This window comes from Poromitra crassiceps, assembly GCF_964638095.1.
Source record: "Poromitra crassiceps genome assembly, chromosome: 6".
In the NCBI taxonomy this organism is placed as follows: domain Eukaryota; kingdom Metazoa; phylum Chordata; class Actinopteri; order Beryciformes; family Melamphaidae; genus Poromitra; species Poromitra crassiceps.
In genome coordinates, this window is record NC_139627.1 from 4,544,306 (window position 1) to 4,571,907 (window position 27,602).

Genomic DNA, 27,602 nt, shown 5'->3' on the forward strand with positions numbered 1-27,602 from the left:
TTTGGTCTGGCAGGGAAAACAAGCTATTAAAGCTCGTTAACCGTCAAGTTCAGGCTGAATTCGATCAATCAAGAGATCGTTAAGTGCAGGCTGAATGAGTTCCATCATAGAAAGCCTGCATCCAAAACATCTTTCAGGGGATCTTGTGTAACTGAAAAAATTAATAAAATCAATTACTTCCCCCAAAATTACAATGTGTGGGCCGTTTTGAAAACAATTAAATGTAATCTATTCATAGTAGTTTGAAAACTGTATGTGTTTAATCAGCTGCATAGCCCAGCTGCAGTTTTTTTTCACTCCAACCAAAATCATACCAGGTGATTTCACTGATTAACACACCGTCAACCAACTCATTAGTGAAATCAGTGGGTGTCATCTTTGGTGGGAATGAAATTACAATGTGCTGTAAAGATTGGGCCGTTTTGAAAACAATTAAATGTAATCTATTCATAGTAGTTTGAAAACTGTAATCAAATCAAGTCAACTAAGGCTGAGACCATTAAGAATGCACAAAGAAGTTTCAGTCTCGCTCACAACCAAATTACTAAAAGAAAATAGAGTAGGACGGTAAACTGGCAACAAGGACACATCAAATTATTTATCGATGAAATTAAAATTTCAACTCAAAGTTTTGCGTGTGAAGCTGGAGCCTTACGCTATCTCAGAGAAAAGAGAGCAGGTTGATAGAGATGCCAAGAGTTTGGGCGAAGCAGTTTTCCTGCACCTGCCAAAAATAGAAAACTAACCTCTTGGGAGGGAGCACTATTCTGCAAGTTCCCGAAATAAGTTGGAAGGCAAGAAAACCAAATAAGTATGTCGGAGAGAGAGAGAGAGAGAGAGAGAGAGAGAGAGAGAGAGAGAGAGAGAGAGAGAGAGAGAGAGAGAGAGCGGAATCACTGAGAACGAGGGAGGAGATGGTTCATCTTCTATACCGGTTTTGATCAGATCAGTGGCGCACCACCCCCAGCTCCTGTCAATCATGTGTCAGTGGGTCCGAGAGGCAGTGTACAGTAATGGAGGGACGCCCTGCTATCTAGATCTTTTTTTATTTTATTTCCCCTTTATTTATACAGGTGAATCACCTTGAGACCTGGATCTCATTTTCAAGTGCGACCTGTTCAAGCAGCATCCAGACAGAAAGTTACAGTAACAAAAGTTGACAGACAGTATGACAACAGCAATCAATCTCAACCCAGTCTGCCTGCACTAAACCTATTTCCTAAATGAGTGCACTCCGTGTGGTAGAGAGGGAGATGGGGCAAGAAGTATATACTCTCTGGCTGTGAAAACCAATTAAGTTCTGCTTCTATTAATAACACCGAATAAAAAATATAAAGCATCTATTCAGATTAAAGAGAGTCAGAGAGCGTGAGCGATAGAATCTTCCTTGTACCGTCGACTGATTGAGAGACATGATTTAAAAAAAAACATCTATGTGTGGTAGAGATCTCCCTAGTGGTGTGTCAGTCAACGTTAATTATCTCCGATGTACTTTGATGCCAGTAATGAACCAGGGCCATGGACTGTACCACCAATTTAGGTTTCTACACGGCTTAGAGAGCGGACATGAGGCCGGATCGATTTCATTTCTGTTGCTGTGTTCCGCTGCACATGTTTGAGTGGAAATGGGAAACATTTCATTTTTCTGGTAGCTCTTAAAGCCAAACTGGTACAGGAGATTTGACAGCTCCACATGAGACTGAAGGACACGGCTGTGTGGACAGGCAATAATACCCAGGCAATACCCAGGAGAGGCAATATACCCAGGATCATTTCATGCCTAAGACTCACACGAGATCAGAAAATAAATACGCCCGCGGGGGGAAAATCTGAAGCGCAGGACAAACGGAGTGGTGAGAAAAGCAGGAATAAACACTAACTGGGATAACCTCTAGCAATCATTCTTTAAACGCAGCATTTTAAGTCCACCTCCTTCAGTAGGTCGAGCCCAGATGCAGAGTTATTACTGAGCCATTACATTTTAAACGTGGTTTGAAATTTGATATGCTGAGCACCAGTGAACCCAACGACTGAAAATTGGCAAGTCCTCCAGTCTGCCTAGATCTTGGCAGCACGTCAGAATACATCACTGCATACTTTAGGTACTTCATACTTGCATGGAAAACTATAGGTTGCCATAGAATCCCCTCTCCATCCAAATCCAGCAAAACAGAATCAGCGGTCTTTCATGCTTCAACACCATCTGTCTGACCCAATTAGCTTCTCTTGGAAGGTGAACGGAGACGGCAGCGGTGAGAAGAACCTCTGTTGACACCCGGACCTCACATCTCGGGCCGCCAGGACGGTGGAGATGGTCAGGATTGACATGTGTTCTTTGACTGCTTCTACAGACTCTCATGGATGTTTGGTTCACACACACACACAGCAGCAGCAGCTCTCTGATGTTCCAGCAACCTGTCTCAAAGACCAGCATCTACAGAAGATGCAGCCTCTTCCTCCTCCTCCTCCTCTCCTTCTCTGTCTCTTTTTGTTTGTTTTTTATGTTCCTGCCAAGAGCCTTCCTGCTTGTCAGCACTCCTGCGAGGCCGTTTGCTCTGTAGAGATTCAGATAAGATAGAAGATGCCACTGGAGAAGCCAATCAGACACTTATCTGAAATGTTCTTGCCAGTCGTGGACTAATCAATGAACGGCCAGGCAAGTCTAGCAGGTAGTCAGAGATAGGCCTATAATAATAATTCTCCATTTGAGCAGCAGATAAAATAGCACTAGGGAATCGGTGGCGTCCAAATTTTCTGAGCCCAATTCATTTTGAAATGATTGCACGACACATTGAAATTCTGTGTGGCTTTGATTTCCCCTGAAAAATTGCATTGATTCATCCCACTCCCTCTGAGTGTGTGTGTACTGTGTGTGTGTGTGTGTGTGTGTGTGTGTGTGTGCGTGTGTGTGTGTGTGTGTGTGTGTGTGTGTGTGTGTGTGTGTGTGTGTGTGTGTGCGTGCGTGCGTGCATGCGTGTGTGTGTTATTAACATCAGCCTGCATCCTACTGTACCTGTCGTAGTCTCCGTTGCAGAGCGCTCTAACAGGGATGGAGTAGGCTTGCCATACGGGATTCAGCGTGTTCTTCACCACCTCAGTCTTATGGCAGATGGTGAACCTGGAGTCACAGGGTGACAGGGCACAGGGTCCTAAAACCACGCACCTCTAAGCCAAACTCAATAATACATCTCTAAGCCAAACTCAATAATAAATATCGCCGGTATAGGTCTGCTTTGGGAGCATGCGTCTCTCCACATCAATGTATCTGGATGCGGCCGAGTTCAAGTAATCCCAATCCAATTCTCTTGACCTCCACTGCTGCGTTCCCCTGTGATCTCCTCCGCTCCACGCTAAGCCCTCCTAGACCTCACTTTGATAAGTCCAAATGAAAAGCCGCTGAGGAAGAACGGAGCCGACGGACGGAGAAACTCACGTGCCGTCCTCGTTGCTCCTGTAGAAGACCATGAAGGGGTCCGACTTTCCGAAGAAGTCTTTCTTATCCAGCTTGTTGGCGCAGAACTGCATGGTGGCGCAATCCTAGAGAGAGAGAGAGAGAGAGAAGACAGTCGGAGAAATAAGACACAAAGAAGAGGAGGACATTGTAAATGCATGCTTCTTCCCCTGTTTCCTTCCTGATGTTTGTTTATACTGTATAAACAACCAACAGGAAGTTGTTATACAGGAAGTATAAATTATACACGAGCCCGTGTGCTCTCGTTTCTAAAAACCAGCATCGAGCAAACGCATCCACTATCATTTCCTTTCTTGTATTATGCACGTGGTGCAGCTGCATAACCGCTGTGGAGGAGATATCACGTTGAAAACACCTTGTTTTGTGCGCCGGAGGGCTAATTATAACAGTTTGAGAGGCCCTGCAGAGGCACAGAAATGGGCTCCTAAAATGCCACATGTGGAGAGAGGGATTGTGTACAAAAAGGATGTGTGGAGGGTGTGAGTGCAGCTTAATGCTACATTAGAAAGGCTGGCATTAGCGTGATTATACTCATTTAGACGGCGTTTCGCCGTGCTCTGCCATTACGCGGACAATGAACGCAGCGATCCATAAATGCTTCTGGCGCCAAAGGAGTGTCCCTGCTGTGGTCAAGGTATTAGCCGTTGTATTGTATGATAAGGAGCCTGCCTAATGGCCATGTACAGTACTGTACAATGGAGGAGACGAGGGGGGCATTGTGAATTCTCTGCACACCTTCACAGATAAACATTCACATCAGAGGAAAGCCTACAGAGAATTCCCCGTGCCGTACTGTAGCTTACACCTCTAGCTTAGGCTTCTTCTTCTTCGACGCCTTTTGCTTTTTTAGATTGAATCCCCTGTAAGTCTTTAGGATTTAGGGATTACGCGCACGGATCACAACAAAGTGTTAGGACGAGCCCCCGTATGGAAGTGGGGGCTGCTGCACTACTCCAGGGTTGGACCTTTTTATTTTAGAGCTTGAGATGCCATGTCATTCAGAATGCAGTGTTTCCCCTATCACTCTACAGGCCTGGCGGGCCCGCCAGGCCAGGAAAAAATATATATTATTATAAAAAAAAAATATATAGATTTTTTTCCCCTGCTCTCCCCAGAATTTCAACAAACCTTTATGGCATATTATTACAATACAACAATACTGGTGTTGACAGTGTTGAGAGTAATAGAAGATGCCAAATCATTCAAAACAATAAGCATTTTGCTTTTAGGAGCATCGTGCCAGCGTGCGGCGCTGTTCCAAAACGTGTCAACGTTGTGTCGTTGCCTGGGAAACGCACATCCCATAATACAACTGTTCGCATCGCATCCCATAATAGTATGATGATACTAGGGAATGGGGATGCCATTGCGAACATAGATGCGAACAGTTTAGCAAAAAGTTTAGCGTAGCCAGCGAGGGCCCCCACCGTTGCGGTCGGGGTACGTTTCGAAATCCCTCCAGGCCTGAACATTTTTCTAGGAGGAAACACTGGTGATGCCTTCAATCAGCGGATACAAATAGGAAGGGCTGTTCTTACCCAGGTTGGTGAAAAGCTATTAAATCTGAATCAGTGTGGTGCTGGTGGAGTGGTAATGCAGCCAGGGCTCCATCGATTACTTTGACCCACATCAGTGTGCCTGGCTGCACCTCTGACCTGCCTCTCACTGACCCACACAGCACAGTACCAGTACCAGTACCAGTACCCTAGGCCTTGGACACACAGTATCACGCAGACCAAAGCAGAGCCTCTTTTATAACTGAAAGACTGGATGCCATAATAATTACATACTGCAATAACTCTCATATAGAAGCGTATCGCGTGCGTAATTCAAATGGAAATGTAATATGTCAAAATGGTCATGCAATCCTATACATTTGAATTTAAATGTGTCAGTTTCTGGCTCAAAATGAAAAATTCTAATTCAATAATGTCATTTGCATTTGATATTTCCTATACTAGTATTGAGATTTCATTGAAACAGAGATTTCCATGCTTTATTTTTAGCGTTATTCAAATGATGATGCAAATTGGAAGATTTAAATGTATTTCCCGAACTGCATACATGTAGATATGTTTCATGTGATTCTGCAATGTCAAAATTATAATTGATATGTCACTGAGTCGAGAGAGATGAAATGACAGAGGACTCATCTTTGATGCGTTGTTCTGATGTTAAACCATGTTAACCAGAACCAAAAGAAAATGCGCTTCGGCGACCGAAGAAAATGATATTATAGCCAGCCTATCCCGCCTTCTCTCCTTTCCGCACGTTGTTGTGAGATACTTCTGATTGCACAACGCGAATACCCGCCTTAATAGGATGAATGACAGGTGTGTGTGTGGCCTGTGACAATGAAATGCGGCATTCCCCCCTGCCTTCTTTCCCATGATGCAATATTACATTTCCATTTGAATTATGCGTGCGATACGCTTCCTAAAAACGGAGCTGCTTTGATTAGCGGTGTTGCTTCCAATCAACACCGTGGAATTGTTGAAAACGAGACTTGTTACTGGGAAGAACAACAAAGTAATGAGCCGATTGAAACGGTCAGTGGTGGCTAAATGGACCAGAACTGTTGTATTATCTATTTTCATTCCCCACCGTCGTTCTAAGTTATTTTCTGAGGTTCAGTCTATAAAGCAACACAGCTCTTTATTCCCATTCTACAATGATGGTAGAGAGAGTATGCTATAAAGGAAAACACATTTTTCCCATTTGCATAGTTGGATACGGATCACCTCAACCAGAAGACCATCTACTGTGCAGCATGACAACAGAAGGTTTCAAGTTCCCCCTTGATGGTGTTTTGCAAGAACATTTAGTTTGAGCAGCCAGGTGCCTCTCGTGGCTTTGTGCTTTCACACGACACCGCATCACATTAGAGGAGACATTGTCCTCAAGTCAGCTATCCAAGCAATCCAAGCAATTAGCAAAAATAGCAGCATCGCCATCTTTGTAAAAAAAAAAACCCATAGCCCTGTCCTCCTGCTCAGCCTCTACAATTAAGGTATCATATAGGGAGACGCTGCTATAGCCTTCATTAGGCACAGATAACACACACTGACACGGGGCCTTGCATTGTTCCCTCATTAAGTGGGGGAAAAGGCACAACATTAATTTCGGGCAGTGGGGGAGGGGGGGGGGGTGTAGCACCAAGGGGATTTTCACTGTAGTCGGCTTCCCTCTGCTGTGGTCTACCGGGAATCGAACCACCGACCTCTTTTATCCAAAGCGATTAGTGGACGAACCGCTCTACCTCCTGAGCTACAGCCGCCCCGCAGATTTCACTGCACGGGGGCAAGAGGCATGGCGATGCATACGGTGACTTTCTTAAAGGACTGGGAGTTCCAATATGAAACAAAGCAGGCGATACTTGAGAATTCACATGCTATTACTGTAACTCACATTATTTGGATCTAAGCCATCTCAGAGTCACATGTATCACCGAATGAGTCCTGATAGGCCAGGGGATAATACAAAGCAGAAACGAAAGGATGGGCTTTACCGGTAATCAACCCACTTTGTAACCAGGAAATAGCCTGGGGGGAAATATCACTCTGGTGGATGTTGACGGATCAGATTATGACGATATGTGGCGAAAACGGGAATAAAAATAGCTATTTAGATGCAGGAAAGACAGGCTCCCACTTGGCCCCAAATCAGCTCCATTTTACGACTGACTTGGACGCTATTGATCTCAAAACAACGCTAGGACGCCCAGAAACGCCGCGGACATCGCTGGGTGAGTGGCCAAATCATAATTATTGCCAGGAGATGGGTCCAGGTTAAAAAAAAACGAAATTCTCCTTTTCTAATCTGGGTAATATAATCACATGGACAGTGTTTACCTTCTCGATCCCTTTTCCTCACGGAGATCTCCCATTTCCTCCTCTGGCAAAGCGCACCGTTGTTTGCTCTGCACATGGAGAGCCTTAACAAGCCTTAATGACTTGCAGCTGGTGCGGGCGGAGTTTCTGCAGTCAGCAAGCAGGAGCATTTTTCTCCGGGAGGTAAACAGCGAGAGGAGGTAAAAAACACTGCCCATGTGCATATTACAGAGATTATATATGATACAAAGTGGGTTGATTAGGGTTAAAGCCATCCTTTAAGACAATTCCTCAGTGTCGCTCCTTTCCTCTCTGCGTTTATGCCTCATGTATTATGAATGTGTGCCTCAGGTGAAGGATCTTTGATAATGTGAGGAACATATTTTACATACACAAACAAAACAAAGCTCCCTTTTCCCACTATGTTGCTAAGCTGAAGTGTATTTTGCCCAGGTTAATTATTTTCATATTACCAGTGGGTATAGCTACTGCTGATGGAAATGCACTAAAAGCTTACCCTAAAGAAAATCAATGGTCATTAGGCTGATTGGCAAGTGCAGGGATGCACTGCTGTAATGCTACAATCCATATGAATTGAAGTGAATGGGAAACTAATAAGTGAGTGTACTGTATTCATTTATTTATTTATTTCATAGGGACAGTGCAGCATTAAAGCAGCTACGAGCAAGATTTTCGATTGTTATTAAACAGTATAATTACAATATTGATGCATCACATCTAACCTATAATAGTAGCTGAGCTGAGATTGCTCTCTTGATGATTATAGAGTCTGTGTCTGTCTAACCTCGCGTCACCAGGGGGCTCTCTCTCTCTATCTGCCTACCGGCGGACCGGATAAACCCGGAAGTGAAACGCAGCTGCCTGCCTTCCGCTGTTTCGCTCTGCCTAGCAACATACCATAAACAAGGAGAACGCCATGGAGGGGCTTGCTACTCTCGCGAACATCTCTCGTTATATTCTAACAGGTTTTTTGGAAGTTATTTTGTGGTTATGGCCGAAGTGGCTGCTGCAAACCGTTTCATTTCACTTCCTGATCTGCCCTGGCCACAGACAGACTAACACTGGCCGATTCACTCGGGGTTCAAGCGAGACTACTCTGCGTTGGTATCGTCTACTATTACAGGTAAGATGTGATGCATCGATATTAAATTTAGACTGTTTAATAACAATCGAAAATCTTGCTCGTAGCTGCTTTAATGAACATTTACATGTAAATGTGCCGGATTATAGCCTTAGCTAATTTCCATCCGTAGTCCCTCGACAGGTAGATGTAAAGTGCATAGAGTTAAAAAGACAAAGAGATGGGCGTACTCCGCATACATTATTGATATAATTTATTCATATATTATACTGCAGATGTGACTTGTTTTGAAATACCCTATTGCTGCAAAAGTACTGCCGCGGTTGAGGAAATGCTTGGATTTTTTCCCATGAAAGCCGTGAATCCACAAACTCCAACGGTATTAGTCTTATCGCTCTACTACGTCCCAAAACTCACTGAACTGGCAGCCACAGAAAAGCACGTACCGCCGTGAGTGACAGCCGGCGGCAGTAGGGTACTTTGAAACAGGTAAAATACCTTCCTCCACACTACTGTGCCAGCACCACGCTATACCAGGCAGGAATAAAACTCCCTGTGGTTCAGAGAGCTGTCATATGTAAAAGAGGACCGTGTGTGGTTTAGATTTGAATCAGCCAGAAGCCGCGGCGCGTCGGGGGGGACTGCGAGGAGGAACTGAGAGGGCGCCAGCCGCTGAAGCCTGGCCGCTCTGCACGCCACATGTGCCAGAGATAACGACCGCCAAGAGGGAGCCTTTGATCCGTGCTGGGGCTGTTGCTCCGTCTAATGATACCTGGGCCAAGGTGACAGCCGAGCCAACCCGCCTCTGCGTTAACGCTCCCTGCACAAGTTCCCCCAGCTGACTCCCCTATCTAACCCAGGCTGCTGTGTCGCTCCCTGCACAAGTTCCCCCAGCTGACTCCCCTCTCTAACCCAGGCTGCTGTGTCGCTCCCCCCCCACCCCCCCCAAACAAGAGCAGTGATGTTTACCTCAGGGGGGGGGGGGGGGGAAGCAACAACTGCCGGCTCACAGGTGGATTACAGAGTAAACAGCATCCAGATGGAGGATAGCGATTCCAAATTGTTATAATTCACAGGTGTGTGGGACTTCTGCTGACAGCACTATAGGCCAGCATCCACCCACAATAATGTGCCTTTTCGTAATGGTTTCCTTTCCCCGACTTAAAGCAGAGTTCAGTTGGGTGTAAACACGGCAGGTTTCTCGGCGGTGACGTTCCGAGCCTATGTCTCTCTAATGGTGCTCTGGGAGAGAGAGAGAGAGAGAGAGAGGAAACGGTCCCGTGTACCAGTGATCATCATTTGCATTTATATTACAAATGACTTCTTGGAGTGGTGCTCGGCGACGATGATCGACGCAGAAGAAGAAGATCCACGGCCACCTGGCGAATCCCAGCAGCAATGGCACTTCAGTCAAGCAGGAGAAAATCACTAATGGTTCCTGTGGCTGTTTTATTTATCAGTGTGTGTGTCACACTAATAGGAAGCGTTTCGTCAGACGGTATGGATTATGCGGTTGGTAACAGATAACTGTGTGATCATGGGAATAACGTGCATTTTTAGTGCTCTCAGCATTGATGGAAGATGTCGCCTGATATAGGAAGGATGTTGACGAATATAGACTCGGGAGTTAATGTTCCAAAGCTTGGCTGCATTAGGCGCGCTTTAGGATAAAGCATAAAACATTTATACCTTAGCCGCAGCAGCTCAATGGCTTGCTTTACAGCCTCTGAGACAGGCCAATTGTTCTGAGCAATAAGTCGCGTTACTTTCTGCTCCACTGGCAGCACCTATAACGTGCTTATTTACTATCTTCATTTAGCAGTGCACAGACAAAGCCAGTGAGCATTGCTGCTGGACACAAGCTATTAACACTGATTCATGGATTAACACACCGCACGCACATACAGTACGGTACGATGGCAAGGTCCATTCCAGCGATTGGAATGAACATGGCGGGCTCATTAAATAAGCTATTCAAACCTATAGCTATGTTCAACTGTGTACATACACACGTTTCATTATGTCAGATGCAACTGCATAGTGACACGCCTGTAATCTGCTGGTTTAATATGTACACACAGTTAAGATTAAATATATCTTCCTGAAGTCAAAGCTTTTTAAAGAGCCCATTTCACCTCAGCTAACAAGTCAGATAACATTGCATAGCGACATGCTATAATGTAGCGCCGTCAGCAAATATGTTCAATTAAGATACAATGTATCTTAGTGAAGTCGAGGTCCTGTGAACGTGTGAACACTGACAACTATGTTTTAATGAAGCTTGCGCTGTAAACAGAAGGAACTAGAGACCATTATGTGATGGGATCACACCAGCCATGTGTGTACACACACACACACACACACACACACACACACACACACACAATCTCACAAGGTGAAAACCATACCAGCCAACGCTGTTGTGCCAACACTGTTGCGGCTGGTAACCAACGCTGTTGTGGCTGGTAACCAACGCTGTTGCAGCTGGTAACCAACGCTGTTGCAGCTGGTAACCAATGCTGTTGCAGCTGGTAACCAACGCTGTTGTGGCTGGTAACCAACGTTGTTGTGGCTGGTAACCAACGCTGTTGCAGCTGGTAACCAATGCTGTTGCAGCTGGTAACCAATGCTGTTGCAGCTGGTAACCAATGCTGTTGCAGCTGGTAACCAATGCTGTTGCAGCTGGTAACCAATGCTGTTGCAGCTGGTAACCAATGCTGTTGCGGCTGGTAACCAATGCTGTTGCGGCTGGTAACCAATGCTGTTGTGGCTGTTAACCAACGCTGTTGTGGCTGGTAACCAACGCTGTTGCAGCTGGTAACCAACGCTGTTGCAGCTGGTAACCAATGCTGTTGCGGCTGGTAACCAACGCTGTTGCGGCTGGTAACCAACGTTGTTGTGGCTGGTAACCAACGCTGTTGTGGCTGGTAACCAACGCTGTTGCAGCTAGTAACCAACGCTGTTGCAGCTGGTAACCAACGCTGTTGCAGCTGGTAACCAATGCTGTTGCAGCTGGTAACCAATGCTGTTGCAGCTGGTAACCAATGCTGCCACAGCTGGTAACCAATGTTGTTGCAGCTGGTAACCAATGCTGTTGCAGCTGGTAACCAATGCTGTTGCAGCTGGTAACCAATGCTGTTGCAGCTGGTAACCAATGCTGTTGTGGCTGTTAACCAACGCTGTTGTGGCTGGTAACCAACGCTGTTGCAGCTGGTAACCAACGCTGTTGCAGCTGGTAACCAATGCTGTTGCGGCTGGTAACCAACGCTGTTGCGGCTGGTAACCAACGTTGTTGTGGCTGGTAACCAACGCTGTTGCAGCTGGTAACCAACGCTGTTGCAGCTGGTAACCAACGCTGTTGCGGCTGGTAACCAACGCTGTTGTGGCTGGTAACCAACGTTGTTGTGGCTGGTAACCAACGCTGTTGTGGCTGGTAACCAACGCTGTTGTGGCTGGTAACCAACGCTGTTGTGGCTGGTAACCAACGCTGTTGCAGCTGGTAACCAACGCTGTTGTGGCTGGTAACCAACGCTGTTGTGGCTGGTAACCAACGCTGTTGTGGCTGGTAACCAACGTTGTTGTGGCTGGTAACCAACGCTGTTGCAGCTGGTAACCAACGCTGTTGTGGCTGGTAACCAACGCTGTTGCGGCTGGTAACCAACGCTGTTGCGGCTGGTAACCAACGCTGTTGTGGCTGGTAACCAACGCTGTTGCAGCTGGTAACCAACGCTGTTGTGGCTGGTAACCAACGCTGTTGTGGCTGGTAACCAATGTTGTTGTGGCTGGTAACCAACGCTGTTGCAGCTGGTAACCAACGTTGTTGTGGCTGGTAACCAACGCTGTTGTGGCTGGTAACCAACGCTGTTGCAGCTGGTAACCAACGCTGTTGTGGCTGGTAACCAACGCTGTTGTGGCTGTTAACCAACGCTGTTGTGGCTGGTAACCAACGCTGTTGCAGCTGGTAACCAACGCTGTTGTGGCTGGTAACCAACGCTGTTGCAGCTGGTAACCAACGCTGTTGTGGCTGGTAACCAACGCTGTTGCAGCTGGTAACCAACGCTGTTGTGGCTGGTAACCAACGCTGTTGTGGCTGGTAACCAACGCTGTTGTGAATGCTGTTGTGGCTGGTAACCAACGCTGTTGTGGCTGGTAACCAACGCTGGTGCAGCTGGTAACCAACGCTGTTGTGGCTGGTAACCAACGCTGTTGTGGCTGGTAACCAACGCTGTTGCAGCTGGTAACCAACGCTGTTGCAGCTGGTAACCAACGCTGTTGTGGCTGGTAACCAACGCTGTTGTGGCTGGTAACCAACGCTGTTGTGGCTGGTAACCAACGCTGTTGTGGTTGGTAACCAACGCTGTTGTGGCTGGTAACCAACGCTGTTGCGGCTGGTAACCAACGCTGTTGTGGCTGGTAACCAACGTTGTTGTGGCTGGTAACCAACGCTGTTGTGGCTGGTAACCAACGCTGTTGTGGCTGGTAACCAACGCTGTTGTGGCTGGTAACCAACGCTGTTGTGGCTGGTAACCAACGTTGTTGTGGCTGGTAACCAACGTTGTTGTGGCTGGTAACCAACGTTGTTGTGGCTGGTAACCAACGCTGTTGTGGCTGGTAACCAACGCTGTTGTGGCTGGTAACCAACGCTGTTGTGGCTGGTAACCAACGTTGTTGTGGCTGGTAACCAACGTTGTTGTGGCTGGTAACCAACGTTGTTGTGGCTGGTAACCAACGCTGTTGTGGCTGGTAACCAACGCTGTTGTGGCTGGTAACCAACGCTGTTGTGGGTGGTAACCAACGCTGTTGTGGCTGGTAACCAACGCTGTTGTGGCTGGTAACCAACGCTGTTGTGGCTGGTAACCAACGCTGTTGTGGCTGGTAACCAACGCTGGTGCAGCTGGTAACCAACGCTGTTGCAGCTGGTAACCAACGCTGTTGCGGCTGGTAACCAACGCTGTTGTGGCTGGTAACCAACGCTGTTGTGGCTGGTAACCAACGCTGGTGCAGCTGGTAACCAACGCTGTTGTGGCTGGTAACCAACGCTGTTGCAGCTGGTAACCAACGCTGTTGCAGCTGGTAACCAACGCTGTTGTGGCTGGTAACCAACGCTGTTGCAGCTGGTAACCAACGCTGTTGCAGCTGGTAACCAACGTTGTTGCGGCTGGTAACCAACGCTGTTGCGGCTGGTAACCAACGCTGTTGCGGCTGGTAACCAACGCTGTTGCGGCTGGTAACCAACGCTGTTGCAGCTGGTAACCAACGTTGTTGCGGCTGGTAACCAACGCTGTTGCGGCTGGTAACCAACGCTGTTGCAGCTGGTAACCAACGCTGTTGCGGCTGGTAACCAACGTTGTTGCGGCTGGTAACCAACGCTGTTGCGGCTGGTAACCAACGCTGTTGCGGCTGGTAACCAACGCTGTTGCGGCTGGTAACCAACGCTGTTGTGGCTGGTAACCAACGCTGTTGCGGCTGGTAACCAATGCTGTTGCGGCTGGTAACCAACGCTGTTGCAGCTGGTAACCAATGCTGTTGCAGCTGGTAACCAATGCTGTTGCAGCTGGTAACCAATGCTGTTGCAGCTGGTAACCAATGCTGTTGCAGCTGGTAACCAACGCTGTTGCGGCTGGTAACCAATGCTGTTGCAGCTGGTAACCAATGCTGTTGCAGCTGGTAACCAACGCTGTTGCGGCTGGTAACCAACGCTGTTGCAGCTGGTAACCAACGTTGTTGCGGCTGGTAACCAACGCTGTTGTGGCTGGTAACCAACGCTGTTGCGGCTGGTAACCAACGCTGTTGCGGCTGGTAACCAACGCTGTTGTGGCTGGTAACCAACGCTGTTGCGGCTGGTAACCAACGCTGTTGTGGCTGGTAACCAACGCTGTTGTGGCTGGTAACCAACGCTGTTGTGGCTGGTAACCAACGCTGTTGTGGCTGGTAACCAACGCTGTTGTGGCTGGTAACCAATGCTGTTGTGGCTGGTAACCAATGCTGTCTCGGCTGGTAAACTACAAAAATACGTAGGACTTACTCTGCAGTTTCCCAACTCCTCAGCAGACAGGACGATGCTCCCACATTTCTTTCCAGGTATGCCGCTGCAAAAACAAACAAACAAACAAACAACAGATAGCATTAGAAAAAAACTTTACAGCGCAACCTTAAAACTGCACAATGTAATTTTGCATGTCAGTCCAAATGGCAATGAGAGGTACAATAACTGTTTGAATCTGAGGACCGCAATACCCAAAAATCCTGTCTTGTGACGTCTACACACTCCTAGAACTTAAATGTCTTCTTCTTGGTGGCTGATGGAGAAGAAAATGGTAATCTGCCTAACTGCTTAATCGATGAAGTTTTTCTTTTCATTTCATGCACAGCAGCACACTGATAATTAAGTTCCCGGTCAGTTTATTGACGTTCCGATCATTACGATCTTCGGAGGAGATGTGATCTTCATCAGAAGATCTTCATTCTGATGATGCACGTGGCTTTTCGCCTGACAGCGAGGAGTTTCAACGGGAGGATGTAGCATGTGTGAAGCAACGCGTTGTGTTCCCCCCAGGTCCCCTCCCCGCTGAACAGGCACTCTTAAAGTCGAACTGAACCCGTTAGTTAATAGTTAGTTAATAGTTAAGTTAATAGTTAGTTTATGGGCTAGAAATTCTGCCAGATGACAGGCACTAGGTGCCATTTTCCCCTTCATTTGGAAGAGAAAATTATCCTGAAATGAAGATTTGATTGACAGCTGCCATGTCGTGATATGATTGGTTGAAATGGGGTAGAAATTTGATAGTACTAGGTGACGTCAGCAAACTGTAGATTACTGTTATGAATGAAATCTTGAAAAATGAACTTTTGATGTGAAAAAGTGTGAAAAACTAAAGAAATTAGATTGTTGTGATTTTTTTTGGCATACATTATTAAATAGGTGCACTGCATACCCAGGTATTTGAACTAAAAGAAAAGAAAAGTAATTTTTGGGTTCAGCTCGACTTTAAGCTTCAATTCATCACTTTCTGTACGCCAAGAAGAATTCCAATCAATGGCTCTTCCTCACTTTCCCTCAGAAAATCGGGCAAAATCCAGCATCTCAATGAGTGTGGATGGGACACCCATGATTTAAGACGATAAGATGGGTCTATCTTTTTACAATAAAACTCTTGCCTGGGGCAACTTTGTTGCAATGCCATATGGCCGTGGGATTTTAGAGCAACCCCCGCCACAGTGTTTATGAGTCGGCTACAGGAGGTAATGTTTTACTCCTGTCAAAACAAGTCCTGAAGCATCTGAAAATAATGATACGGGCTTTTCATTTCTTCTGCGATGCAACGGGGGAAGCAAACTGCTGAGACACTGAAGGCCTCTCTGATCTCTGTTTGCCCGCAGCAGCAGCCTGAGTGCTGAAAGCTACCCAGGTCTGTGGTTGTTTACCACTCCAGTGAGTGATTCATGCTCCAACAGATTATCAAGACATACGATCGCACAAGGGAGCTTCTCTGACTCAATCAGCCAGTAAACAGAAACTTGCATGAAGCTCCAACTCCGTATTGCTTGTGCGCGCGTGTGTGTGTGTGTGTGTGTGTGTGTGTGTGTGTGTGTGTGTGTACTTCCAGATGTCTTCTCTGATACATCATCTCTGCAGTAGCTTGCCAATCCAGTGATGCTAACAAGGAGAGACAGCATTGCTCTAGAGTGGATCCTAAATGTTATTTGCTGGATCTTTTGAAGGGGGAGCAAAATGAGATTTTTTTGATATCCAATCTCTCTTGCCTCTTTGCACTCTTTGCAGCTGTGATCAGGCAGAGCCCATGATGCCACCCCACCCCCCACTCCAACACACACACACACACACACACACACACACACACACACACACACACACACACACACACACACACACACACACACACACACACACACACACCCCCCCCCACTCCAACACACAGAGCAAAGACAGGATATCTACTTTCCAATCATATAGTAGCACTCGAGCGGCGGACGCTCGTGTCATCTTTCCTGGATAAAGGAGGAACCTAGCTGGAGACCAATCACGAGAAGGTCAGCCTTGCTTCAGGTCCTTATCCAGCTGTGACAGCTGATCTGACTGACAGGACCGATCAATGGAAACGGCACTGCTATTAAAGGAGAGGCATGGTGAGGTGGGTACGGTGGTGCAGTGGTAAGCGCTGTCGCCTCACAGCTCGAAGGTCCTGGGTTCGACTCCCACCTGGGACGCTGTGAACGCTGAAGGAATGCGTGCCCGTCCGCATGTCCTCGAGTGCCCACCGCCCGGGTGGGGTCGTCAAAAGGGCCTTTCTGTGTGGAGTTTGCATGTTCTCCCCGTGCCTCCCGGGGGTTTCCTTCATATAGGAACCCCCTTCACAAAAACATGCAATATCCTGGTTGCTAATGTGGTTCCTCCTCTGGTCGTTAAGGGCACCTGTTCAGAGGGAGGGGAACTGGTTGGAATAGCGTGAACCTCCCACGTGCTATGTCCTACCGGTGAAGCTTCCTCTGTCAGGTGAAAAGAAGCGGCTGGCTAACTGCCCATGTCTCGGAGGAAGCATGGAGCCAGTTTCGGCTCTCCCCAGATCGACAGAGGGTGGAGCAACAACCAGGATAAATAAATTAAATTAGCACTAAAGGGGGATAAAAATGGGATAAAAAATCGAGAGAGAAAAAAAAAAGGAGAGGCATGGTTACTCTGAAGCAGTCATTCCCAAAGACTGGCTCTCGACCCACAGGAGATTTTATTCGCGTCACCAATTAAATTGGCATATTTAAAATGTATATCTTAAATATCGGTTTGTTTTACTGATGAAAGGGGGAAATTTGAGCCTGTTAACTCTAAATGCACTTTGTCTCATTTATCAATTTAAAAATGTGTATTATGTTTTCAATAACATAGCATCTTTATCTTATATAAAAGGGAGCATGTGGGCAATGTGTCTCTGTGTCTCTGTTTGTTTCCATTTTTGTCCCACTGATGATGTCATAGGAAGCATTGTGACATCACTGATGATGTCATCAGTCATGTCATAAAGTCCCGGCATCATCATCAGTGATGTCATAAAGTCCCGGAAGTGCATGTGCCATCATCAGTGACGTCTTAAGAGCAATTGTGATGTCATCAGTGATGCGAAGGTGTGACATCATCAGTGATGTCATAAGAGCAGGTGAGCCCGCAGAGCGTGCGAGCTGCAGGGCGGGCGAGGGAGCAAGTGAGCCCGCACAGCGTTTGAGCCGCAGGGTGGAGCTCGGCCGCAGGGCGGGGGCGAGGCTGCAGGGGACATCTTAGTAGATAAAGCATGACTTCCTCCTTCTCATCTGGCTGTGTGGACCCAAGTGATTTAAGTGTTATTAAGAGACACAGTAAGGGGCGTTTCCATTAACCTCCATTGGTCTCTGTGAGGTTTCCCAGACCCCAAAGCACATATAATGATCATTGAAGTACCTGTGCCTCCTGATGAATCCGCTTTGATCAATATCTCAATTGAAATCCACTGAGCGAAGCAGCATCTACAGCTATTATATATCCATCAGTATGTGCCAGAGAGAATGAGAAGCACCTCAGCACACAAAGAGTGCCGAATCAAGCTCTCACCACCACCCCCACCCCCCAGGGGGCAGGCACACTTCATTCTGTCAGGCTCCTGTCGTCCCGCTCCTTCGAGACCAATCTCAAGGTGAATTAATTGTCCTTGAATTATTGATGTTTCGTTCCGAGTCGCCGCCGCGCAGCTTGATGATGCCTGAAATAGGCAGTAAGCCGCTTTAACCTGTGGGGGCAGTAAAACCTTACTCACTCGGTCACGGACAAGGAGCGATGTTACGATCAAACTGGGAAATGAGGGGCTACATTTTGGACATGTCTTTGGCACGGCCACTACCCCTAAACCAGCCCCCCCCCCCCCCCCCCCCCCCCACACTAATTCCTGCAGCGGAGGAGAGGAAAAGGTACCAAAAAAAGGGCGCTGGTGTTTTCAATCAGGCATACATTATTGAGCGCATCCGTTTTCTCTGTGGCAAAGGTCAGCTAACATGAATAGCAAGCAAGCACTGAACAGAGTAGTGCAGTTTCTGCCTTTCAGGTCCGACCATGGATGTATTAAAAGAACTGGATAGGGGATGAGCCACGCCCACCCATGCATTCGGACGGAGGCTGCTCACTGGCGCATGAAGCCATCATGGGGGGTTGTCTTCCTGGTTTTACTTCCTGACCATGCGGCCCAAGGCGAAGTGCGCATGTGTGCCATGACATATTCCATGACGTCTCCCACCCCTCCCACCCATGGATGTAGATGTCGATGAAGAAAATACACCCGTATACGGCTCTTAGTGGCTTCTGAAGAAAAAATGCCCCATAAACAATTATTTGATCATTAAAAGAGTCGTTTTATACTTTGAGTGACACCCTGAAAAAATTCCCCTGGGTTTAACAGCTGCCGGGGTTCCCATGCAAGTGGATGGGAATTTTCCTTTCTGGGCTGCATGGCGTCACGTGACTTGCAATACAGAGCTTCGCCACCATGTTCAAATGGCTTCACAGCCCAGCGCTATTCCTGGGGGCTTGGGTCTGACAGCGACACACAAGGTCCACTTTATCGCACAGAACAACAAATAATACGGTGCTGGTTCTCTTTGCTTCAGTATTCGAGGTGTGGCTGCTCGTGATATGAAGTGTCCTGCATCCAGAGGCCTTCCTCACTCGCCACTCATTCTCTTTGATGATGAAATTATGTGAAATTGTGTTGCCACCATAATTTATCTGCTGCGAACAAGACCTCCGGTCTGATGCACAGTGTGAGCTTGACTGCTGAAAGGCAACGCTGGGCTAAATCAGGTGCTCATGATGTACACCTGTGTCATCATGTCACGCTCCCCATTGGTTCTGCTGCTGCTGCTCGTACATTTGAATATTTAAACAACTACTATGTTCAAACAACAAGAGGATATCTTCTGCTGGAAGAACATCGGGGAGCCTTCTAGCTGAACAAATGATGTCACCACAGATGATCTGATGTTCATCGGGGCGACGTTACAGTACGACTTGCATCATCACAACGGAAAATGTGAAATGATACGTTGCTATGATGTAAGTTGGGAACATTGTCAGTTGAGTTTCCATATTGTGGCAACATATAATATGTTTTGTTTTCTGAAGACATAAACAAATTTGTCATTGGATTATTCACAGTTCATCATGAACTGATAATCAATGACACCACTTATAATAATCGATAATAATTGATATAAAGTATCAAAGACAATAATGAAAGACAAGAAAGTAGCTCAGTGTCAGTCTTCGTACTGAGGGAGAGACTCTTCTGGGCAAGGCATTAGCACAGACAGCCAACACCGTTATAGTTGAACTTTCTATCAAACAACACAAATCATTTGTTATAGAATTATGCATTTTTTCTCCACTATATAATTGTAGCTGTTGACGCTGACTCTGAAAGCAAAATGTTTTCTCCTGCACGTCATTTATCACATTTCGATATCAATTAGCGAACAGCTGCTTCATAGCAGCGCCTCCAGCAACACATTCATTTATTGCAGACTCATCCTCAAATCTATTCTTTAATTTGTATTTTGGTACCTTGTGTTTATCAATGAGGGTTTATTTTGAAATCAAATATCTTTCACTCTAGCTGGCTTGACACTGGTGCAAATTAGTTCAAATCTAGCCTGCCTGAGCGGCTTGCTACAATGTAGATGATATTCACAATAATAATCCTGGGTCAAACACATTAAAGAGTGGATGGTACAAGTGTGCTAACTACCCAAAAGCTGCTTCACTGCCTTTGCGTTTTCGTACCCAAAAACCGCCCCGCAATATTATTTCAAATATTGCACTCTGATTTATTGACGAGTTTATTGGCTAAATAATCAATTATCTCCTGACCCGCAGGTTGAGAAGCAATTCCATTATAGGCAATTTTGACGATTCGATGAGGAACAAGAGCAGAGTTTACAGGAGCAGTAATGACATTTCAATTCAGTGAGTTAAGCGGCCGGAGTCCCTCCCACTGACATTATCCTACCCCCCTCCCTGCCCCCCCGTCACTTTAAAATACTTCATATTTTTGCACTTTTGTGATTGTTTTATGTGTATTGCTTTATCTTCTACTATTGATGTGCCCACCTGCGCTGCATACTTGCATTAATTAAGCCACATTCCTCGTTTGTAATCTGATTACTTACTGTGGCTATGAAAGTGAATCTTGAATCTTCTTCAGAAGACTGGTGGTGACTGCCTATCATCATCATCCATGGCTGCTGTGCTTCAGGTGAATGGTTAACTGTGTGATATAATAAAGGCACCCCTTGACGCTCTGCCATGTGGCCCTGACCAGCCTACTGCCACCTGAAGTCCATGATGTGTATTGATGTTTTGTGAAAACCTCAGCTGGGGTTTCATATTCAGAGTCAGATGATCATTATGTCAGTGAGGCTAGCTCCCCCTACTGCTCCTCCCTCTCTACGGAAGCCCAGAGGATCAAACCAAACTTTATAAAGAAAACAAATAAGGCGAGACAGAGACTCCCTGTGCCAGGGCGGGACTGGAGAGCAGGGAGGTCATACCAATAAAGAGCTGCTCTCTTCTTCCCCAGTACCCCTCCCCCCCGCCCGAACAGGCTCCCCGACCGACCAGAGGAGGCAGCAAACCAGGACGCGTGTATACTCCTCCCAACCTAGTTTAGACGAAACCATGCCCAGAACTCATTTGATTGGTCGCCGCAACTGCTTCTTCCTGAAAACGTGCGGTTAGGGAGGGGGGGGAGGGGAATTCAGCTGCGGTTGTGATAGGCCACGAGGCTTAATGCGGAAGGTGCTTGCCTTCCAATCTGAGGACTGGGGTTCGATTCCGGTCAAACCACACCCATTTTTAACAAACATTTCTATAAATAAGAATTCAGGAAGAAGCAGTTGCGGCAACCAATCAAATGAGTTCAGGGTGTGGTTTCATCTAAACCCGAGAATACCATGGCACCGCATCGTGCAAACGGTATATTAAAGGGGATGAGAAAGGGGAATCTGATTGGTTGTGCATTGGTTGTGGTTATGCACCAATTAGCGGCCAGCGCCACCGCTGCGCCGTTCTCCGCAAAATATGGACCCTACGTCTCACGCAGGCGCAGAACATACGTGCTTAGTTGACCGCCGGCTGTAGTCTTTGCGGTGTGTTGAAGTTGAAGTCACTTTTTGGCCCAGAATTGTTTTTTTACCAACAACAACAAAAAATTGGCGACGCAACAGTCGGTCTTCATTGCCGCCAGGCGCCAGTTCTTTGCCGGCGCCGGCCCGGTGGTGTTTTCCGGGCCTTAACAGAGAGTTTAGCCACAGGTTCTGACAGGTTCTCTATTTGATCAACTGAATGGAAGGAGATCAAGGAGAAGCAGCACGTATTTCAGCAGCACTACAATTAACTTGGCAGAAGATTGTGTTGTGAAGATTTTGTTGTTCTGCAGAATAGCAAGCATGACGTTTCCCTCCAGCAGAGAGTACTTTCAAGTCAGTAATGAGAGAGAGGGAGGGGGGGGCGCAGCATCAAAGCATGACATATTATTGGCTACTATCGATATTCAGGCTAAAATATATGGCCACTATAATTCCTTCTCTAGAGGCGGTGGGTGTGCCATCATGAAATAGTGTTTCACAATTGCTATATTCTCCATTACCTACCGTAAAGGTGGGGTGGGTGGAGGTGGGTGAGATTAAAGTCAGGAGAGGGAGAAGGAAGCAATTTGTTGATGCTGCTCACGGTAGGTCATTAGGATGAGCAATGGTCTTGATATTTAACAATGCCCGCAACGCGTCGCGCATATGAGAGCGGGCGACGCCTCCACGCTCGATAACACGCAAACCAGAAACAAATATTTGCTTCAGCCGCTGAAGTGTCGCTCTCTATACAATATTATCCTACTATGACTGCAATGCAATACAACCATGTAAAAAAAATGTTTTAATTTGCAATTTCATACCTAGATGGAAAGACGACAAAATAGACAAATGCATTGTTCACAAGCACAGCTAGGAACCTGTGATTTTTTTTTTCAAATTAAATCAAAACCTTGCATCCATTTCAACGAGATAGGGCCAGATCAGTGAACCTGGTGAATCATCTCATTGGATGGATGACAAAGGGGGATTTGGGTAAATGATCCGAGTGATTTGAGTCGAGTCAAAGATAAACAGAGATGGAGGTGTAGACTGTGTAGAGACAGATCATCTGGCTCGGTGCCACAGTAACTGTTTGGCGCAGTGGGTTAGACGATAACAGAGTTAGACAAGGTTGCCAAAACTCTATATGTGGGTCAAAATGGGATTATACCCCTAATCCCCTTGATATTCATACACCGATAAACAGCCGTAATCCTGCACCTCACCAGGATTAAAAAAGTGGAGTCGGCTAATTCAGAAAGACACCTAGTTTCTCCAAGAGCGAGAGAGAGAGAGAGCGGCTTGGTACTACTGGCTCTGTGAGAGAAGCTTCTGTATGGGTTTAGAGCAGGTAGCTACAGGCTAACTGTGCTCAGCTCTCTTTGAAGCTTTGTTAGAATGTGCACAAAGAACCTAAATAAGCAGCATAAAATATATGCTGTGGGAAAAATTTAGACTGGTGGAAAAATGCAGAATACATTTTTCTTTTCTGCCAACCCAAAGAAAGGTGCAAGCCACACCAAGGTTAGAGATATATTTAGTTTGAATTGCTGCGCTGAAGACAATTATTTGTAAATCTTAGCTCATCTAAGTATTTGTCTTTCATTGTATTATCATTCCCTTATTATACAATACCAAAGACTTGATTGATTGACAGATAGATAGATACAGTAGATAGACAGACAGACAGATAGATAGACAGATAGATAGATAGATAGACAGATAGATAGATAGACAGATAGATAGATAGATAGATAGACAGACAGATAGATACAGTAGATAGATAGACAGACAGATAGATAGACAGACAGACAGACAGACAGACAGACAGACAGACAGACAGACAGATAGATAGATAGAAAGATAGATAGATAGATAGATAGATAGATAGATAGATAGATAGATAGATAGATAGATAGATAATCATCATCACATTTTATATGTTTTGTTGCAGTCATGTTGTGTAACCTTTTGACTCTTATTTACTGGATATTAGTTAGTTACCGGTAGTTGTATTTTATTCTTTATTATATTCTTCATTATCACACCTTCAAACAATTAAACTAAGTGTAAGCCTGTCATTTCTGGGAATTTTGGAGCCCACTTATGTAGCCACTAATTACTAAGAGTCATTTGTGAAAGACGATGACATTTTAAATTAAGTCATATTTCAAAGATGTAATGAGATTGTTGAGGTTTTGATTGCATACGTTATACAGGGCTTTAACGACGGTGTCAATGTTTGATTCATTGTCGGGCTAAATAAATGAGCCATTCATCAAAGCACCTGCGAGCACTAAAAATCTTTTGACTGTGAAGGAGAGGATTAAGAGGAGCCGTCAATCAGAAAGATATACTTTCTCTTTCATTGTTAGGATAAAACTAGTCAAAGTCATGACAGCGAGTTCACTCACATCCCTACTTCTATTCTCTCTTGCCAACAAAACATCCCCTCAAGGACATAACAAGCTGCCCGACGGCCATTTCAATTCCCCCTTCCCAGCAAGAACAGGACACCTCACTCTATCAGTAGTCTCAACGCCAGACCCATGAGAGTTCTTACGCTGATACACTACGTTACTGCATGCTGCAGATCTCTCTCTGGGTCTGATACACTATGTTACTGCATGCTGCAGAGCTCTCTCTGGGTCTGATACACTATGTTACTGCATGCTGCAGAGCTCTCTCTGGGTCTGATACACTATGTTACTGCATGCTGCAGATCTCTCTCTGGGTCTGATACACTATGTTACTGCATGCTGCAGAGCTCTCTCTGGGTCTGATACACTATGTTACTGCATGCTGCAGATCTCTCTCTGGGTCTGATACACTACGTTACTGCATGCTGCAGAGCTCTCTCTGGGTCTGATACACTATGTTACTGCATGCTGCAGATCTCTCTCTGGGTCTGATACACTATGTTACTGCATGCTGCAGATCTCTCTCTGGGTCTGATACACTATGTTACTGCATGCTGCAGAGCTCTCTCTGGGTCTGATACACTATGTTACTGCATGCTGCAGAGCTCTCTCTGGGTCTGATACACTACGTTACTGCATGCTGCAGATCTCTCTCTGGGTCTGATACACTACGTTACTGCATGCTGCAGAGCTCTCTCTGGGTCTGATACACTACCTTACTGCATGCTGCAGATCTCTCTCTGGGTCTGATACACTATGTTACTGCATGCTGCAGATCTCTCTCTGGGTCTGATACACTATGTTACTGCATGCTGCAGAGCTCTCTCTGGGTCTGATACACTATGTTACTGCATGCTGCAGAGCTCTCTCTGGGTCTGATACACTATGTTACTGCATGCTGCAGAGCTCTCTCTGGGTCTGATACACTACGTTACTGCATGCTGCAGATCTCTCTCTCTGGGTCTGATACACTATGTTACTGCATGCTGCAGATCTCTCTCTGGGTCTGGGACGCTTCTCCCTAGCCGGCCGGTTATGGGAGGGAACCGTTCACTTTGGCCAGTGATTGGCCAGTGGTGGATTCAGTCTTCCCCAATCAGTAACGACTTTGCGATCAGACGACACGGGAGGCGCAGCCCTTTTTTCCGAACCGCTCTCTCGTCGGTGCTACGACCCGTCACTCGTTCAATTTCAACCCGCCTTCAAAAACCAGCAGTGGCTGTGAAGTGGCACAGACCCATTTAGGTAGTATATGCGGAGCGCAGCGATTCAACGGAAAATTTGATTCTGGGGAGAGACTACTCTTATCAGAGGCCAAAAGAGATGCCCACTTTCTGACAGACAGGCACACGGATATTAAAAATATATGATTTTTCGGGAGCATCTTATAACACTTCCCTCTGTGAGTAGCATGACATCGAATCACAGTTGTCTCTCCGTTTCTCATATCGTCACAGTGTCAAGAGGCCACGCCTCTTTGGCCCGCTCACCTGGCCCCCGGGGCGGTGACTGATGGAATTCATATGTGTAATTGTGTTACACAGGGTCGCCGCGACCTTCTCCGCTGTGGTTATGACTGCCTCTAGATTGCCTTGTGCTTGTGGACAGATGTGTTTTGGCTGTCTGAATAGATTCATAACATAAAGGTGTTGAACCGCGGTAGCGGAGTGCTCTTCTTAGCCGGGCGATGAGGAAGCTTGGGGATTCTTTCTCACCTTTTCCAGGAGATGACAGCCTGTGAACATGACATCAACACGTTTTACATGCACGCAATATTCCACTATTATTCGGAAAATGACAATATTCTGAATTCGATAAGGGTCATGTAAACAGATATTGTGTGCATGTAATACTGGAAGATGTCTTAATCGGAAAATGCTAAATTCGGAAAAAGGGCAACTTGAATATGCTGTTTAGCTACATGCCCCTTATCAAATTCAGAATATTGTCATTTTCCGAATACTAGTGGAATATTGTGTGCATGGAAACGTAGTCACTGTCTGCCCCAAGTGCCAAAGAAATCAGCTAAGCTTATCTGCAGAGTAAAAAACCTCCGCTGTCCTCTTGAACCCGGGGCCGCTCATTATAAGTACGGGGAAATAAATGAGCACTGTGATTTAAAAAGCTACCCTTTAACAATCACTGCGTGCATTAACAGAACCATTTTGTTTCATAGAGAGTAGTAACGCCCTGGGAGATTTCTAGATTGCTGCAACCAAAGTGCTTCAAGAGTCATAAACAAAGCAATTCAACTAAATGTCAGATTCTGAAGGCCAGGAGAAGGACCAAAAAAAAACAGATCGTAATTTCCTATGGCGAGAGTGCGGAGATATTTGCATCTTATGGAATCAAAATTGTACTAATAAATCCCCGTTGGGTAAAAAGGGATCTTGTGGAATCAGCAAGGCGGTCGTTTCTCCACACCTAAGCAGGAATACAGATGATCAGGAGGGACCCTCGTTAGTGTTCAGCCTTGGAGTCATAATTGGTATTTAGCGAGGCAGCAAAATGCATTAATTGTACCGAGGCAAAGGAGGCTGATTACTGCTGTAAGCCGTCTCAAGCACTTCACCTCCCAGTTAAAGAATATACTGCAATAAACATGGTGAGAAAACCCTGTACCCGCGTCCCTCTCTCCCATTTACAATATCTCAAGGATTTCCAGTTTTACAAAATAAATCAATTTCACTCTCCCTCCCCCCCCACTCGTTATTAAAATATGCAGAGCACTTTTTTTTTCCTCTCTTCTTCATCTTGGAGGAACAGCCGCTGAGTCGTCGGGCAGCCAAGTAAATTAACCGCCAACTTGAAAAGAACGGAGTCTCTGAAGTCGAGACGAGGACAAACTGTTTTTCTCTGAGTAAACTTCTGGCGAGCTCGCGCGGCTCTGCTAGACTCTGGGTCAATGTCTCAGGGTCTTTCCGGATGTAGAGTGGCCGTCCGTCCACGCCAAGTGGACTGCCTGGTGAAACTCCTCACTGCCAGGTGACAAGATGTAGCCTGGGGAGACTGCACACGGATCGGAGGAAGCATGTGCTAGTCTACAACTCTCCCCAGATTGACAGAGGGGGTGGAGCAACGTAGGGGGAATTGGCCAAGTACAATAGACCCTTTTCACAGCTGCCATTTTGTGTCTAAAAGGCAGGATAAACACAGGTGCAACCAACTCACTAATTAGGGCCCCAGCACTGGAACGCCTAAACTGGAAGTTGGAAACCCTAATCTAATGATTTGGTACACCTGTGTTTATCCTGTCTTCGAGACACAAAATGGCCACCGTGAAAAGGGCTTATTGTGGAGAAAACAGGGGGGGGACGCGGAAAAAAGAAAGAAAGAAAAAAAGAAAACTGGAAGACACAATTGGACCCTTTTGATGTGGGTGTGGTGGAGGTTCCCTGGATAGCCCACAGGTAGGACGCAGCGCAGATGAGCCTTTGATGTGAACTAAGGAAAGCGGTTCTCAGTGTGTTCGATTCATGTCACAACTTTTATAAATGATTTGCTACATTTCACCGAGTCCCTTTTTCCCTGTGCTCTCTCTCTTATGGCTCATTGCCTGCTTCATGCAGACAGCGGGCGGCCACAGTAATAGCAACAGTAATGGGCTGAACATGCTA

The 27,602-nt window shown here is 46.3% G+C and overlaps 1 protein-coding gene across 1 annotated transcript in view; it reads right to left on the reverse strand.

Moving 5' to 3' along the window:
• The window catches only part of cpne5a (copine Va), a gene marked incomplete at its 3' end in the record, with an annotated part of 96,031 nt that overhangs the window by 27,425 nt on the left and 41,004 nt on the right, over positions 1-27,602 (reverse strand). Inside the window, exons 8-10 of the mRNA XM_083639261.1 lie at positions 14,430-14,493; positions 3,434-3,537; positions 3,014-3,118 (exon numbers count right to left, since the gene is read on the reverse strand). Of these exons, the coding sequence (XP_083495387.1) occupies positions 3,014-3,118; positions 3,434-3,537; positions 14,430-14,493 (273 nt within the window). The remainder of the gene's footprint in view (positions 1-3,013; positions 3,119-3,433; positions 3,538-14,429; positions 14,494-27,602) is intronic.